General features: G+C 39.7%; 2 protein-coding genes across 2 annotated transcripts; both read left to right on the top strand.

Moving 5' to 3' along the window:
* Positions 1-1,161: 1,161 nt before the first annotated feature.
* LOC138878140 (uncharacterized) lies at positions 1,162-2,291 on the top strand. The gene is made up of 2 exons (XM_070157802.1): positions 1,162-1,723; positions 2,044-2,291. The coding sequence occupies exons 1-2, from the start codon at positions 1,162-1,164 to the stop codon at positions 2,289-2,291; spliced, it is 810 nt and encodes a 269-aa protein (XP_070013903.1).
* Positions 2,292-4,365: 2,074 nt separating this feature from the next.
* Positions 4,366-5,569, top strand: LOC138878139 (uncharacterized). Its single transcript, XM_070157800.1, has 2 exons — positions 4,366-5,222; positions 5,413-5,569. Exons 1-2 carry the CDS (start codon positions 4,366-4,368, stop codon positions 5,567-5,569), a joined length of 1,014 nt encoding a protein of 337 aa, XP_070013901.1.
* The last annotated feature ends 11,993 nt before the right edge of the window (positions 5,570-17,562 follow it).

The following is a 17,562-nucleotide window of genomic DNA, read 5'->3' as shown; positions in this document are numbered from 1 at the left end:
TAGATTAAGATATCATCAATAAAAACAATCACGAAGGAATCCAAATAGGGCTTGAACACTCGGTTCATCAAATCCATGAACGTTGTTAGGGCATTTGTCAACCCAAATGACATCACTAGAAACTTATAATGCCCGTACTGAGTCCGAAAAGCTGTCTTAGGGACATCGGATGCCCAAATCCTCAATTGATGGTAGCCAGACCTCAAATCAATCTTCGAAATCACCTTGGCACCCTGAAGCTAATCAAACAAGCCATCAATCCTCGGTAATGGATATTTGTTCTTGATGGTGAATTTGTTCAACTGCCGATAATCTATGCACATCCGCATCGATCCATCATTTTTCTTTACAAACAATACTAGTGCACCCCAAGACGAGACATTGGGCCTAATAAAGCCCTTATCAAGCAAATCTTGCAATTGCTCCTCCAATTATTTCAACTCTGGCTGGGCCATATGGTATGGCGAAATAGAAATGGGCTGAGTGCCCGGAGCCAAGTCAATGCAAAAGTCAAATAGAAAATGAGGTTCATGTAGGGGCTAAACATGATGAAGAACCAGTTCATGAAGAAAAAGAAGAAGAGGAAAAAAGTGTAAATGGAGAGGAAACTGTTACAGTCACAAATAAAGAAGAAATTGCTGCAGAAAAGAGGAAAACTGAAAGGGACAACAACAATGATGAAACAGTTGTCCCAAAGGAAAAAATTGATGCAAAGGAACAACACACAACAAAACAGATTCAGGAAGGCAACACAGATCAGTTACATATAAAGGAAGGAGTTGGCACTGATGCAAGTGATCCAGGAGGAACTGGGGATGGTGTAGTTGTAACTGGTAACTTGGAGCAATCTAGAATGCAGGATATGAAAGAGCAGACTTTGGTGCCTAATCTGCAACACAAGCATGATGTTAGTGTTGCTGATGCTCAGAAGTTTAAGGAAGTAGAAGATAAAGATGCAAGGGCAGGCCAAGATCTAGATGAAGAGTCCACAACTCAAAATTTCCAAAATGTAGCCAGTCAAGGTGATTTGTCTCCTAGAATCATTGAGAAGGCCAAATCTGCAGCAAAGGGGAGGAAGAAACATCAGAAAGAGAACCCAACTGTGCCTGCAGGAGGAGTTCAAATAAGGAGAAATTTGTCACTTTCTTTATCCAAACAGTAATGGATGCTCTCATATGGAATATTAGATCAGTTAACACTCAGCAAGCATTTGAGATGCTGATCAAATCACATAGAAAGAATCACTATGAATTCATTGGTTTAATGGAGCCTATGCAACAAGCAAGAACTTTGGAAAAGTATAGAAATAGAATAGGCTTTGCTCAGGCGATTGATAATGTATCAAATAAGATCTGGGCTTTCATAGATGAAGTATATGAGGTTACAGTTATGTATAACTTGGTGCAGCAGTTAACTCTAAGGCTATATCACACTGAGACTCATGTGGAATTTGTTCTAACTCTGGTACATGTTAAGTGTGATGCTATTGAAAGGATTGAACTGTGGGATTCATTGTATTATATGGCATCAGATATGACTATTCCATGGTTGGTAGGAGGTGATTTCAATGTTATATGGGATGAGGAGGAAAAATTTGGAGGTCTTCCAGTACACTTTAATGAAATAGATGATTTCAGGCATTGTATAAATACTTGTAACCTGTCAGATCTTGGTTTTAAGGGTAGTATATTCACATGGTGGAATGGCAGGGCAGAAGAGGATTGTATTTTAAAAAGGCTAGACAGATGTATGGCCAATGTAGAATTTCAGCAGACTTTTCCAGGCAACATTTGGCAAAGATAGGGTCTGATCATAGCCCTATGCAGCTTAGATGTGATATAAAGAATCCCCCGGTCAAGAAACCCTTCAGGTTTCTGAATTTTTGAGTGGAACATGCTTCATTCAAAGAGGTAGTAAAGCAGAACTGGAATGCTGACTTCAGTGCAAACCCATATGTTCTGTTCAATCATAAGCTGAAGAAGGTCAAGAAGGCTCTATCTGGATGGAGTAAATCAACATATGGGGACATATTTTAAAAAATAGCTAGTTTGGAGGAGGTTGTAATTATGCATGAAGTAGAGTTTGAAGCTAACCCTACAAAACAAAACAGACAAAGGTTGCAGAAGGTACCGCCTGAATTGATCAGATATCTAGCACTGGAAGAAAAATACTGGAAGCAAAAATCTGGAATGTCCTGGTTTAAAGATAGTGACAGGAATACTAAATTTTTCCATGCTCAAGTTAGAGGTAGAAGAAAGAAGTTGCAATTGTCCAGAATTCAGAACAGTTAGGGTATGTGGATAGAAGAAGAAGAAGAAGAAGAGATAGCTGCAGAAGCAATTCAATTCTTTCAGGATCAGTTCTCAGAATCTGCAGCACCTACATCTTTTGATATCATAAGTCATGTGCCTTCATTGATAGATTTAGGCCAAAATGAAGATTTGATAAGCAGCCAATGTTAGAGGAGGTAAGGGCAGCTGTATTTGGGCTCAATGGAGACAGTGCAGGTGGCCTAGATGGATTCACAGGGAAATTTTATCAGTCATGTTGGGATATTATAGGAGATGACCTGTTTGACATGGTGAGAGCATTCCTTAATGGGCATGAATTGCTATAATGTGTGACCCATACTAACCTTGTGCTTCTTCCAAAGAAAAAAGAAGTTTGCACCTTCTCAGATCTTAGAACAATTAGCCTCAGTAACTTACTAATAAGGTAGTGTCAAGGGTTATCCATGAAAGGCTTGTGGGGCTGCTACCTAATTTGATATCTGAAGAACAAGCTGGTTTTGTTAAAGGGAGGAGCATTGTAGAAAATATTCTGTTAACTCAAGAGATTGTCACTGATATGACACTAAGAATTAAGGCAGGTCCAAATGTTGTATTAAAGCTGGATATGACCAAAGCTTATGACAGGCTTTCTTGGTTGTTCTTGACTAAGGTTCTGAGAAAGATGGGCTTATCTGAAAGATTTATTGGCATGGTTTTTGGCATAGTTTCAAATAACTAGTACTCAGTGCTGATAAATGGTCAAGCACATGGTTTTTTCAAATCATCAAGAGGGGTAAAACAAGGAGATCCTTTGTCTCCTACTTTGTTTATCTTAGCTGCTGAAGCACTCTCAAGGGGTCTTAATGCTCTGCATCTGAATTTGCATTTCTGTGGATATGGTTTACCTAAATGGATCCCAAAGATAAATCATCTTGCATATGCAGATGATACAATTATTTTCTCCTCATCTGATGACACCTCCCTTAGGCACATAATGGAGGTACATGCAGCGTATGAAGAAGCATCTGGGCAGCTAGTCAATAAGGCAAAGTCAGCCGTGTATCTCCATCATTTGACTGATAGTGAAGTAGCAGAGAAGGTGGAGAGAGTTACAGGAATTAAAATGCAGGAATTCCCAATTGTGTATTTAGGATGCCCTATTTTTTATTCAAGAAGGAAAATGGAATATTATCAGCCAATGATTACTAAGGTATTGGACAGATTACAATCATGGAAAGGCAAGCTATTGTCTATTGGGGGAAGGGCAATTCTCATTGCACATGTGCTTTAGAGTATGCCAATTCATTTGTTATATGCAGTCAATCCACCTGCATATGTGATTAATAGACTTCACAAGATTTTTGCTCAATTTTTCTGGAGCAGTTCAGTGACGGGTAACAACAGGCATTGGGCATCATGGAGTACCTTATGTATGCCACAGGAAGAAGGGGGTATTGGTTTTAGGTCCCTTCATGATGTAGCAAAAGCTCTATTCTACAAACTGTGGTGGAACTATAGAACAAAACCTAGTCTGTGGAGCTCATTTATGAGTCATAAGTATTGCAAAAAGATGAATTCAGTGGTAGTGCCATGGAGAAAAGGATCACATGTTTGGAGAAAGATGTTGGAGTGCAGAGACCTTGTTGAACACCTGATCATTTGGAAACCAAGGATGGGTTCTTCTTTGTTCTGGTATGACAACTGGACAGGCTTAGGGGCTTTGTATTTTTTGATTCCTCAAAATTTTGGAGTTGATGAATCAGTCCATAATGTGTGGGATGTGGTGGATGGAGGAGAATGGAATACACAAAGGCTTTATGAAATATTACCTGAAGAATTTGCAGAACACATCATAATAAACCTTCAGCCACCTGCAGCTCAAGGAGTCTTGGATGTACCTGTTTGGAGTTTGGAATCAAAGGGTCAGTTCAGTGTTAGAACAGCATGGGAGTATGTGAGGAACAGAGCTGAACCAATGTCAACTTATAAGAAAATTTGGGTGAAAGGTCTGCCATTTAAGATAGCTTTTTTCATGTGGAAAGTATGGAGGAACAAGCTGCCATTGGATGAGTTTTTCAGAAGACTTGGCTATTAGATGGCATCTAAGTGCTGGTGTTGTGCAGATCCTTTGGAGGAAACAATACAACACTTATTTTTTACACCATATGCTGCAAACAAAGTATGGAGGTATTACCTTGGGCATGCTGGTATTGTAACAGAAGGACTCACACTACACCAGGCAATTGTAGTACCTCGACTGAAGCCAATTTTGCAAGCCTTGCCATCAGTTATAGTATGGGAATTATGGAAGAGGAGAAACAGTTATAAATATGGAGATGCAGTCACTATTAACAGGGTGGTGTACCAGATCTCTTCTACTCTGCAGTCATTGATTAAAGTAAGGAAGCCAGGAATTAGTCAGGTTTCTCATAGGTGGCCAGATATGTTGAAGATGATGGAGCAGTTCACACCAAATCTCAGGTATACAAAGGTGAATTGGGATTTTTCAGAACAAGGTTGGGTGAAAGTCAACACAGATGGAGCTTCAAGAGGTAATCCGGGAAGGAGTTCAATTGGTTTTGTCCTTAGAAATGAGGAGGGTGATGTCCTGTATGCATGTGGCAAGGAGATCCAAGAGGGCGCAAATTCAGTTGCTGAAGCTAAAGCTATCTCTGAGGCTTTAAAATTTTGTGTACAGCATGACTATGTCTTGATTGACTTGCACACAGACTCTATGGTGCTGCAGAAAGTGATTACAGGAGAATGGAAGCCCCCTTGGGTCTTGGGAAGTCTGGTAGAGGAGATTATAGATTTGATGAAGAGGGCTAATGTTAAGATATCTCATACACTCAGAGAAGGAAACAAGTTAGCAGATCACATTGCAAATTATGCCCTGGACAATGGCCTATTGGAGTGTTATGGATTTGAAGATTTGGATGTTCAGGGGAGAAAGTTGGTGAACTCTAATAAATTACAATATCCATACATAAGAGTCTCAGTTTCAAGGAGATAGGAAGAGGTGGAGGAGCTACATCACCTGTAGAGGGGGATCAAAGGAGTCTGTATAAACATCATCATACTCAAATCCTTTTGGAGGAGAGTATGATGAGATTTTTATCTAACAATTTTTTCTTTTTTGCAGGTACAGATGTTGCAGCTATGTTTTGGATCTTGAGGGAACTTTTTATGGTGGTATTAGTGCTTTGCACTCAGCCCAGAGAAGGAAACTCAAATCCAAACATAGCTACATAAGAAAATCAGAAATTTCTGATGTCACTGAAGGTTTTCAGCAAATCTAAGGTCACAACAGGAGCTTTAAAGCCCAGAATATCTAATCGAAATGGGTTACCTGATCTTGGCTATGTCACCAGCAGGGGGTACACTTATTAGAGGGGATAGGAGCATGGAGTGCATGTAGAAGGAAGGATCAGGTGGAGGAGCATTTCAGCAGAACAAGCAGGGTCCAGATTCTTAATCTGGTCTTGAGCAGCAGGGCATTCTCAGAGATAGGGAGTAATTGGGAGTTCAGAGGTTGGAAGGAAGGGGTCTAATCTAGGGATCCACAGCAAGAGAGGGAGTAGTAGACACACATTAGGATTCAGGGAGCCAGGCAAGTTCTAGAGGAAAAGGAATGGTGACAGAAAATGAAAAGGTGAGGAAAAATAAAGTGCAGCAGCATAGCAGCTGCAGGTTATCTGTATGGCCTCAAGAAATACAGGATACCTTATCATATGATTTGGTGTTGTCTGAACGCAGTAGAGGGATGATATTAGGGTGCAAGGAGCAGGTAATGAGGAAGGGTAAGGAGATAGGCAGAAAAAAAGAATATACTCCAAGAGAAGATGGGGAACAAAGATGCTACTATGATGAACATCATGCTCAAATCCTGTTGGAAGAGAGCATGATGAAGCTTATTTCTAACAAAGTGTTCTTTTTTGCAGGAACAGTCTCTAGGCCCTATTGTTCACTGAAGTTCTTACTAGTGGTATTGGTGATTTTCACCCAACCTAGTGGAATGAAGGTAGAAATAGGATACAACCTAGAGGAACCAAGGTACAAAATTCAGATATTAAGCAACAGGACATATAGATCATTATGGCACATTAAGTCAGGGGTGTACAGCATAAAAAAATTCACAAGGAAAGGAAAACTACAAGCAATCGAGAAAAGAAGCACTCAAATGGTTGGGGTCACACCTAAACACACATTGTGGACAGTTGAGGTACATAAGCTCAACTGGATGAAACAATCGTGGACATCATACAGTGGGAATTGGTTAGCAGATCTTCAGTTTACATGGATTTTACACGACCTTATGAGGAGCTTGTTGCTGGTGGTATTAGTACTTTGTACTCAGTCCAGCACAAGTGAATTATGGGGGAGTGTAATTACAGTTCAGGAATGCATAGGTACTCAGTCATTAAGCTGGTACTGTTCTCGACTTTTGGACTATAGCAGAAGAAACATTCAGGAAATGGAGCTCATGCAATGCTCGCTGCAACTAAAATGGATAAGGCAAGGCACAGGGCAACCTTGGTTAGGTTTTTCAAACAGGAGAGGATCAACAAGGAACAAGAATACAGCACATCAACACAACAGAAAATGCAAAGAAGGAATTCAGAAGTGGAAATTAAGCAGACATATCATAATGGCGGAGGAAAACTACAACAAAGTAGAGGCAGATGGACGCGAAAAGCTGGAACATTGTTACATTGGTAATGATCTCAGAAGGACATTTTGGCACTCACCCTTGATCTGGATATCATTTACAAATATGGCTAGATTAGTTACACATTTTGTGATGCCAATGTTGAATTCACTACTCAATATTGGTAATAGGATTAATGTAATCTTCATTTGTTATTACTTTCATAGCTTAAGACCTCCTGACAAATTCATTGTATTCTTTTGATTTTTATGAATAAAACCTAGCCCTAGGCCATGCCTAGTGGATTGCTTAAAAAAATAAAATATCCCTATCGGGTGGCATCCCCGGCAGGTCTGCAAAAAATACCTCTGGAAACTCACGAACAACTAGTACATAATCCATGGAAGGAACCTCTGCACTGGAATCGCGAACATAAGCCAAATATCCCTTCTCAACCATACGTCGAGCCTTCATATAAGAAATGACCCTACTGGTGGAATGAACGGGAGTCCCTCTCTACTCCAATAGAGGCAACCTCGGCAAGGCTAAGGTCATGGTCTTGGCGTGACAAGCCAGTATATCATGATAAGGTGATAGCAAATCCATCCCCAAAATGACATCAAAATCGACCGTATCAAGAAGTAGGAGATCTACACGGGTCTCAAGACCCCCAATAATAACCATACACGAGCGATAGACACGATCTACAACAATAGAATCATCCAGCGGTATGGACACATATATAGAAGCACTCAAAGAATCACGAGGTACAACCAAAAACGTAGCAAAATAAAATGATACATAGGAGTATCTAGACCGTGGATCAAATAGAACTGAAGCATCTCTACTGCAAACTGAAATCATACCTGTGATAACGGCATCGGATGCCTCAGCCTCTGGATTGGCTGGGAAAGCATAACACTAGGGTCGGGCCCCACCGCTCTGAACTACATCCCTGGGACGGCCTCCTGCTGGCTGGCCTCCACCTCTAGCAGCTTGACCTCCACCTCTAATATCTCGACCTCCCCCTCTAGCTGCATAACCCCTACCTCTAGCTGGCTAAGCGGGTAGTGGAACACCTGGTGCCGGAACTATGGCACGAGAACTCTGATGTTGAGAACGGCTCGATGCTTGAGTGCAAAATCTAGCAATGTGCCTTGGATCGCCACAAGTATAAGAAGACCTCGACTGCTGAGACTGCTGACCCTGACGCCCTGAGTAACCCCCCTGAAAACTTTGGAGTGGAAATGCACAGATAGGAGCTGGTGATGTATTGTAGGGTAGTTGGTCAAAATACTGCATATGATAGCCACGACCACTTGAAGCACCGTGAGAAGCCTGAAGTGCTGAATGAAAATGGTCTGGGAGGATGGCCTCTACCAAAAGAATCCCTGCCTCCAGACGAGGCACCATTGAACCTACCAGAATGACGAGGCCTCTTGTTAGACCCCTGACCAGTCCCCTAAGCTAGAACCATCTCAACCCGCCTGGTCACATTGGCCGCATCCTGAAAAGAAATCTCGCTCCCTGTCTCTTTAGCCATCTGCAATCTGATAGACTGAGTGATTCCCTCAATAAACCTCCTCACTCTCTCTCTCTCCCTCTCTCTCGGTGGGGAGTATAAGAAGAGCATGACGAGCCAAATAAATAAACCTAGTCTCGTACAAAGTGATGGTCATAGAACCTTGCTGAAGATGCTCGAACCACCTGCGGTAGTCCTCTCTCTGAGTGATAGGAAGGAACTTCTCGAGAAATAACTGAGAGAACTGATCCCAAGTCAAGGCAGGTGACCCAGCTGGTCTAGTCAACACAAAATCATTCCACCATCTCTTAGCGGACCCTATCATCTGGAATATAGCAAAGTCGACCATATTGGTCTCTACCATCCCCATGTTTCGCAACACCTCATGGTAGCGGTCAAGATAATCCTGGGGGTCCTCAGAAGCTGCCTACTATAATAAACCGGGAAAAGCTTGGTGAACTTATCCAACCTCAACAAAGCCTCAGAAGACATATATGATCCACCAGCGGCCTGAGCCATAATAGCTGGCTGAGCTACTCCCACGGGTTGAGCTGCTGGAGTCCGGAACTGAGGAGCCATCTGCTCTGGAGTGTGGGTAGCGGGAGTCTCGACTCCTCCCCCATCCTGAGAGACGACTAGTGCTACAGGGAATGTGCCAGTCTCAGCTACGCTCTCCATAAGGCCCACTAGACGGACCAAAGCATCCTGAAGTACCGGGGTAGCAATGAACCCCTCGGGAACCTGAGCTGGCCCTGCCGGAACGGTCCGAGCTGGAACCTCATCATCGAACTCCACCTGAGGCTCCGCTATTGGTGCTACTACTCGAGCTCTAGGCTGAGCCCTGCCCCTACCTCGGCCTCTAGCACGGCCTCGGCCTCGTCCTCTAGCACGGCCTCGGCCTCGTCCTCTGTCCCTCATAGAAGTTGCCGCTAAGGGCTCGGGTTGTTGATCAGTTGATAAAGTGGTACGTGTTCTCGCCATCTGCGAAAGAGTAGAGTAGATGTTTAATTAGCATTGAGAAATCCAATCGCACGACAGAGAAGAATAGATGTGAATTTATTCCTAAACCCTATAGTCTCTAGGGGATAAGCATAGACGTCTCCATACCGATCCCTCAAACTCTACCTAGTTTGTCCGTGAATTGTGAGACCTAGACAATATAGTGCTCTGATACCAACTTGTCACGACCCGAAAATTTCCATCGTCGAGATCGTGATGGCGCCTAACTCCTAGAATGCTAGGCAAACCAACAGATACAGTTCTAACACATTAATCATTAACCAAAACAGTAATTAGCAGTAATTTAAACTAAGCAAATATGAAGTGCAAAAATTTTATAACAATTTAAAACACTAATACAAAACTACTCAAAAGATCTAGTGTCACAATCCACGAACTTCTAAGAATTTTCTATAAACACAGGTTTAAAAGAAATACATCTATCCTCGAAATGAAAAGAGACAGGAAAACTAAGATAGGGGAAGGGGACTTCAGGGTCTACGAACACCGGCAGATCTACCTTGGGTCTCATGTGGACTGAAGGCAGCAACCCAAACTCTGATCAGTGCGGTCCAGTACCGGGATCTGCACAAAAAATGCAGAGTGCAGTATCAGTACAACCGACCTCATTTACTGGTAAGTGCCGAGCCTAACCTCGGCGAAGTAGTGACGAGGCTAGGACACGACAAACAACATGAACTTGTGCAATTAAATCATATACGAGAAAATAATAATAACGGAAATTTAACAGCTAATAACGGGAAGAGGGAAAACATGCTGAGGGGGGATGTCAAATTCTGAAAATAGTACAGTATAGAAACTCAATAAGTATCATGCTTTGAACCAACGGAATTAATAACATAGTAACATGTGCACAACATCACCCTTCGTGCTTTTACTCTTGTCCTCACCATAAGAAACAACAAAAATGGCACGGCATAACCCTTCATGCTTTATCACTCACTTACAAAATATTGCACGGCATCACCCTTCGTACTTTTCACTCTTCCTCACCCAAACAGCAGAAATAATAACAACCCAACAAGGGAATCATCAATAAACAACCTCGTTTCAACAATTAACTTCACAATATAAATCCCAACTTGAGTCAATACTCAGCAAATATCCAATACCAGGAAAATATAATAAAACTTATTTAACATGAAGAATAACCAGTTTAAGCATGAACAGTACGTATAAAGAAACACAACAGTCACAAGTATAAGACTCACTCGCATGCTAGGACCCGACAACAACGTATAGATACTCGTCACTTCACCTATACGTCGTACTCAACAACTAAGCATGTAGCAAATAAGGCAACAATACCTAATCCCTCAAGCTAAAGTTAGCCACAATAGTTAACTCGATTCCACGGCTAAAATCAAGCCTCAATTATTGCTTTACCTCTCGGTTCCACCTCCAATCCACTCGTATCTAGTCATAATCAACTTAATAATATCAATTATCGCTAAAGAAATCAATTCTAATGCGTAATTATAAGTTTCCCAACATTTTTCCCAAAAAGTCAAAAATCGACCCTGGGCCTGCTTGGTCCAAACTCGAAGTTCAGACCAAAACTGGATTACCCATTCACTCCCGAGCCCGAATATACAATTGGTTTTGTACTTCGACCTCAATTTGAGGTCTAAATCCCCAAATTTCGAAATTCCTAAATTCTACCCAAAAACACCCAATTCCACCATGAAAAACCCTAGATTTATGATGAAGTCTTGTAAAAAGATGAAATAGATTGAAAGAAATAAGTTAGGAATCATTTACCTATGATTTGGGGAAGAAATGGTCTTTAGAAAATCGCCTCTTGAAGTTTAGGGTTTGAAAATTTGAGAAATGAATCAAAAATCCCGTCCAAAACTCATTTTGAATAGTTGCAGGTAGCGCATTTGCGATCACAAGTTCGCAAATACAGACATTACTTCGCAATTGCGAAGGTTGGCCTGGCCTGCTAGCATCGCAAATGCGAACAACTGTTTGCAAATGCGGCCCATGTTCCAGTCGCAATTGCGACGATGAGCTTCGCAAATGCGAAGGTCCCCACCCAGAGACCTGCAACATACCAGAAATTTTTCTTAAGTTTCAAATCACTCTGTAGCCTATCCTAAACTCACCTGAGCCTTCGGGGCTCCAAACCAAACATGCACATAAGTCTTAAAACATCATACGGACTTGCTCATGCGATCAAATCGCTAAAATAACACCTAGAACTATGAATTCAACCCCGAAACACATGAAATTTTCAAGATAGTTTCAAACTCCCTATTTTCTCAATCAAAGGTCCGAATCACGTCAAATCACTTCCGTTTTTCACCAAATTTCACAAATAAGGTTTAAATATTATAACGGACCTGTACCAGGCTCCGGAACCAAAATACGAGACCGGTACCAACAAGATCAAATCATTTAAATTATTATATTTTCAGTCTTATCAATTTTCTTCAAAAATTCATTTCTTGGGCTAGGGACCTCGGAATTCGATTCCGGGCATACGCCCAGGTCTTATATTTTACTGCGGACTCTTCGGGACCTTCGGAATACGGGTCCGAGTCCATTTACCCAAAATATTAATCGAAATCAACTAAAATCATCTTTTAAGCCAAAAATTATCTTTTCTTAAGTTTTTCACATAAGGGCTTTCCGGATACGCGCTCGGACTGCACACGCAAATCAAGAAGAGATAAAATGAGGCTTTCAAGGCCTTGGAATACGAAATCGGATTCTAAAACAAAAGATGACCTTTTGGGTCATCACAACGCAACACTATACTTTTTGATCCATCATAAAAATCAAACAATCAATCCCTAAATCGAAGAAGATTTAGGGGAAAATACATAAGTTGCTCCCTATATTTGTTCCGAAAAGTGAGTTTCCCGCTCAACCTTTACGGGTGTTGTTTTTTCTCTCTGTACTTGTCCAAACCGAATTTATTTCCTCCTTAATAGGTGACATGACAGAAGAGTTATTTTCACGCCTCAAAGGGCGCGTGACAGATAGAAAAATGGTCAAAAAGTGATTAAATAAGTGACATGATAGAAGAGTTATTTGGCAAAAATCATCCTTGAACTATAGCCCAAACTTAAAGTACATCCATATGATGCCTTAATGAACAAAAAAATCCCTGTACTATTTAAACGGTTGCAAAAATTATCTTTCCATTAATTTTTGTCAAAAAAACTAACAGTAGAAACAAACGTGCATACCAAACACCCCTAAAGTTTCCAAAACTGCCCCTCCTGCCAATCATCTTCCACCTTCACCAAAAAAGACAAAGGCTTCAAAAATAAAAGTTATATTAGCGAGTAGATCCAAACTGTAGATCCAGCTTGGTGCAGATCCAAAGTTATATTACGGGAAAAAGGTCGGTCATGCCAGCTTGGTGCTTGTTGATGAAAGCAAGTGAAGAGAAAGTATGAAAAATAAGCTGCATTAAGAATAAATGTAACCATGGAGTGTAATATATTTGTGAAGCAGAAGAAACAATCCCAATTAGTTATATGTTCATTGTCAACAATTCTTTAAATCTTGTGATGAATGATCGTTTTGTGTGATACTTTTAGCTTCAAGATCAATTCTATTTACCTTTACTTGAACTATTCCAACAAGTTTCAGACAGGGCAACAATCAAATAATACTTTTATTAAGATAATACTCACATTCAAGAAACACTATGTAACAGAATCAGGAGTCAGATAAGAGCATGCTCCATAGTTAATTGCGCAAAGCCCACATGTCTAAGAGATGCAGCCAAATGAGCATCTGAAGCACGAATTTGCGTCAGTCTTTCTTGCATATTCTGGAATGAAGGACTATTTAACAAACTGGTATTCTATCACCCAATGATGGGTCCTCTAGAAATTGACAAGTGCTTCTGCAGCATTATCTCTCATTTCCTCTGACTCATCATGCAACATATCTACTAATTGCGGTATAGCCCCAGAATTTGCAAGAGCAACTCTATCTGCTTCATTGTAACTCAAATGGGCGATAGCTCCAGAAACCTTCTCCGTCACATCACTATTTTGGTCTTCCAACAGCTGAACCAGAATCGGAATTAGGAGTAAATCCAAAGTTATAAATTATATAAAGGTTTTGTGGAGCTTGGTTGTATTTTAGAGTTTAATCTCCAATTCTGTAGTTTGGTTTTGTGAACTTTTATTTTTGAAGTCTTTGTCTTTTTTGGTGAAGGTGGAAAATGATTGGCTGGAGGGGAAGTTTTGGAAACTTTAGGGGTGTTTGGTATGCACTTTTGTTTCTACCGTTAGTTTTTTTGACAAAAATTAACGGAAGGATGATTTTTGTAACAGTTTAAATAGTACAGGGATATTTTCTGTTCATTAAGGCATCACAGGGATGTACTTTGAGTTTGGACTTTAGTCCAAGGATGATTTTTGCCAAAAACTCAATCTTGTTTTCATCGGAAGTTACACTAATTATATTAATTAGTTCTATTAAAGAAAATACTAACCTTTTTTCTTTTCTTATTCTTTTTATCTTTCTTCTTCTCTTTCTCTTTCTTCTTTTCTTCTTCAGCTATCTTTCCTCCATTTTTGCCCGATCTGCTTACTTTGAGTGACCAGCCGTGACAAAAAAGTACTCATTTATGACAAAAACTGTACCTTATTTACTTATAGACTAACAAAGTAAAAATTTATTTTGAGATTGAAAAATAAAGAATAAAACTTGGAAGTCTTAATTATCACCTCATTTTTTCAATTCATCTTCTTAAAATCACAAGTTATACCATACACAAATTCATCATTCACGTCAAGATTATAGTTCACTGCCAAAATGCCCTTCATTCTCTCAATTTTGCTCGAGTAATATTTCTTTATCTAATTAACCCAAAAGAAAATTTTCTTTGGCTTATTAATTGACGAGACCCAAATAAAATTGCACACGGAATAATTCAACAAGAACCAAAGAGTAAGTGAGTTCATGCCGATATTCAACCGCTCAGCAGTGCTCTTTTAGGGAATATTATTTTGGATTTCTTTGGTGTGTGGGGGGGGGGGGGGGAATTACGGTGAAATAAAATAAAATAGAGTAAACGGGTTAGAGTAAATATTTGGGGAGTCCGAAACCTTTTTAATTATTTTTTGGACAAAAAATACTTTTGTACTACTTTAAAAAAAAAAATTACACAAATGAGTAAAATGCAGTATTATACTGCGAATTACTTTAACGGAAATTTTGCCGTTAAAGTAATTCGCAGTATAGTATTGCGTTTTACTTTAAAAAAATTGTAAATCGCAGTACTATACTGCATGTTACTAAGATGTTGGGCTCAGCTATATTTTATTAAAGCTGTTCGCAGTATTATACTGCATTTTACTTAAAACGCAGTATAATACTGTGAACGACTTCAATAAAATATAGCCCTTCTTTTTCCTTGGACCACTGAACCGAAGGAAACCAAAAACCTTCGATTCTGCTGGTCCCCCCCCCCCCCCCCCCCCCCCCAAACTTCAAAAAAAAAAAAATTGGGCCCACCCGTCACCTAAAGAGCAAGGAGTATAGGTCCCACATACAAGACAAGCTTTGGATTCCTTCTTTCGGGTGCAAAAATTCGATTTCAATCAAATTTAAAAAACTTAAATCGAGGTATTTCAATTTTGTTTATGTCGAAACTCGTATAGTACATGCATATTTGTATTGTTTAATGTGTTTCCATGTTAATTTGTGTTATGTTTGTGTTTAAATTTGTATCTTATTTATACCCGGATTGATTTATTAGCTTTGGTACAAAAAATTGTTAAAATTTGATAAATTATTTGTATTGTTAAAAAATTAATATTATTTATTTTGTTTGTTGTTCATATTTGTATTTTATGTTAGTTGTTTTTATATGTAATAGTGACCTTTTAGCGTAGTAAAATAAATAGCCTTTTAGCGTAATAAAATATAGAGCCTTTTACTTAGGTTTACTTAGGTTTTTAGTTTGTGTAAATAGTGCATTATGTATATAATGATAACAATTATCGTTTAACAACATTTATATTTTAATTGCATTTGAACAACAGTTTTACTTAAACAGTACACAAGAAACACAAACATTGCAAAACGTAGTACTATACTAGAACTAAAACCATCACTGCACAAAGGATAGCAGTACACAGAAAAACAAATAATAGAACTAAAACCATCACTGCACAAAGGATAAGTAAAACCAGCTTTTTCACATGGTTTTCATCTTTTTCAGAACGACAAGACAACTCCATAAAACGTAGTACTATACTACGCTTTATGTGTTAAATTTTTTTGCAATAAACCAGCTTTTTTCACATGGTTTTCATCTTTTTCAGAATGACAAGACAACTCCATAAAACGTAGTACTATACTACGCTTTATGTGTTAAATTTTTCTGCGATAAACCAGTTTTTTCACATGGTTTTCATCTTTTTCAGAACGACAAGACAACTCCATAAAATGTAGTACTATACTACGCTTTATGTATTTTGTCTCGCCTATAAATAACGGCATCATTATAGTTATTTTGTGTGCTCAAAAATTAGTAAAAGCAAATATTTCATTAAAAGTAAGGTTTTTTTTTACTAAAAGCAAATATTTCATCAAATGGCTCAACTTCTTCGTGCACCAAAGTGCAACTGTGGAAAAGAATGCTCGATGCAAAATTGTTGGGACGATGGTGAAGTTGGACGCCGCTACTGGTGCTGTATGAACCAGTTATACAAGGTTTCCGGCGAACCTATTTGTGATTTTCAAGGAATGGGTTGATGAACCATGTTATCAGGAATGCTACAGAGAACAACTGCAGTTTCTTCATAATATGTGTTTATGCCAACGGGAAACACAAAGAGAAAGCGATAGAATTATTGTAGAAATGAGGGCGAAACTGAAGGAGGTGGGAGAAGAAAAATGGAAAGCACAATGGAATTGTGAAGCACAAAATAAACGGGAACTTGCGAAGGTGAAGGCGAAACTGAAAGAGGTAGAAGAAGAAAAAGAACGAATGGAAGAACGATTTAAGTGGTTGGAGCGGAGAATAAATGGCAACCGGGACTAAACATTTGCTTGTATGTGTTTAGTGTATTTTTCATATTTCATGTATTTTTATTATGTTGGCCTGTTATATTTGTGTTTGTGCTGTAGTAATGCTTTATTTTAATTGAAGTGCAAGTTAAGTTTAAGTTCTTGTGTTGTTATATGAAACTACCAAACCACGCTTTACATATTACATTTCCTACAATTAAACAGCTTTTTCTTCACTCATTTCAAATTGTGGAACATAATTTTATTTGATATATATTGCAACATACACAAGTAAAAACATGTATTACAAAAAACAATACCAAAATAAAAGATTAGGGGTATCCTTGATAGTTGGGTACATTCGACGAACTTGCACCAGGAGCCGGATTACCACCGCCATGCACACCACCTGAAGGACATTTACGACGGTCGTGTCCTGTTTGCGAGCATATGCCACATTTACGCGCATAAACGGTGTCACCAACATCCATTTGATTCCGTATACGCGTTCTCTTTTGCACTTGCAGCTTGAGCAAATAGTCCTTGTTACATACCATCTTAAAAGGTTCCGGCGGCCAATAATGCTCAGCACCTAATGGCTGCAACTTCCTACTATACGTGTCTATGTATGCAGCAACACTGTATTGCCTATCAATATAGTTTGTTGCCCCATATCCAACTTGTTGAAAGCACTTCAACGCATGTGCGCACGGCATGTGGTAGATAGTCCATTTCCCACATGAACATAACCTTCTATTTTCATTCACCGTCTGTAAATTATTCCCACGGTATCCGCGGATAGCGGTCTTAACTTCAAAAACACCCCGTTCATGATCGTACTGAAGAAATGAATGCCACTGTGCTCGCCTCCTGGACCTTTCAAATCTTCTCATGGGTATTGGCATAAATTGAACACCTCTGTCCATCAATGCTGATGCAGCTGCATGCCTTTCAACAAACCTCTCTGCACTCTGTTTGAATGTCATGCGGACCATGGCAGTGACAGGCAGTCCATGGGCAGACTTCAACAAGCTGTTGAATGACTCTGGCACGTTTGTAGTGAGGGCTCCCCATCGTCTGCCGCCATCAGCATGCAATGTCCACATGTGAAGCTC

The sequence above is a fragment of the Nicotiana sylvestris genome, chromosome 9, assembly GCF_000393655.2.
Source record: "Nicotiana sylvestris chromosome 9, ASM39365v2, whole genome shotgun sequence".
Taxonomy (NCBI): domain Eukaryota; kingdom Viridiplantae; phylum Streptophyta; class Magnoliopsida; order Solanales; family Solanaceae; genus Nicotiana; species Nicotiana sylvestris.
This window is presented reverse-complemented; position numbering and strand designations above follow the sequence as displayed.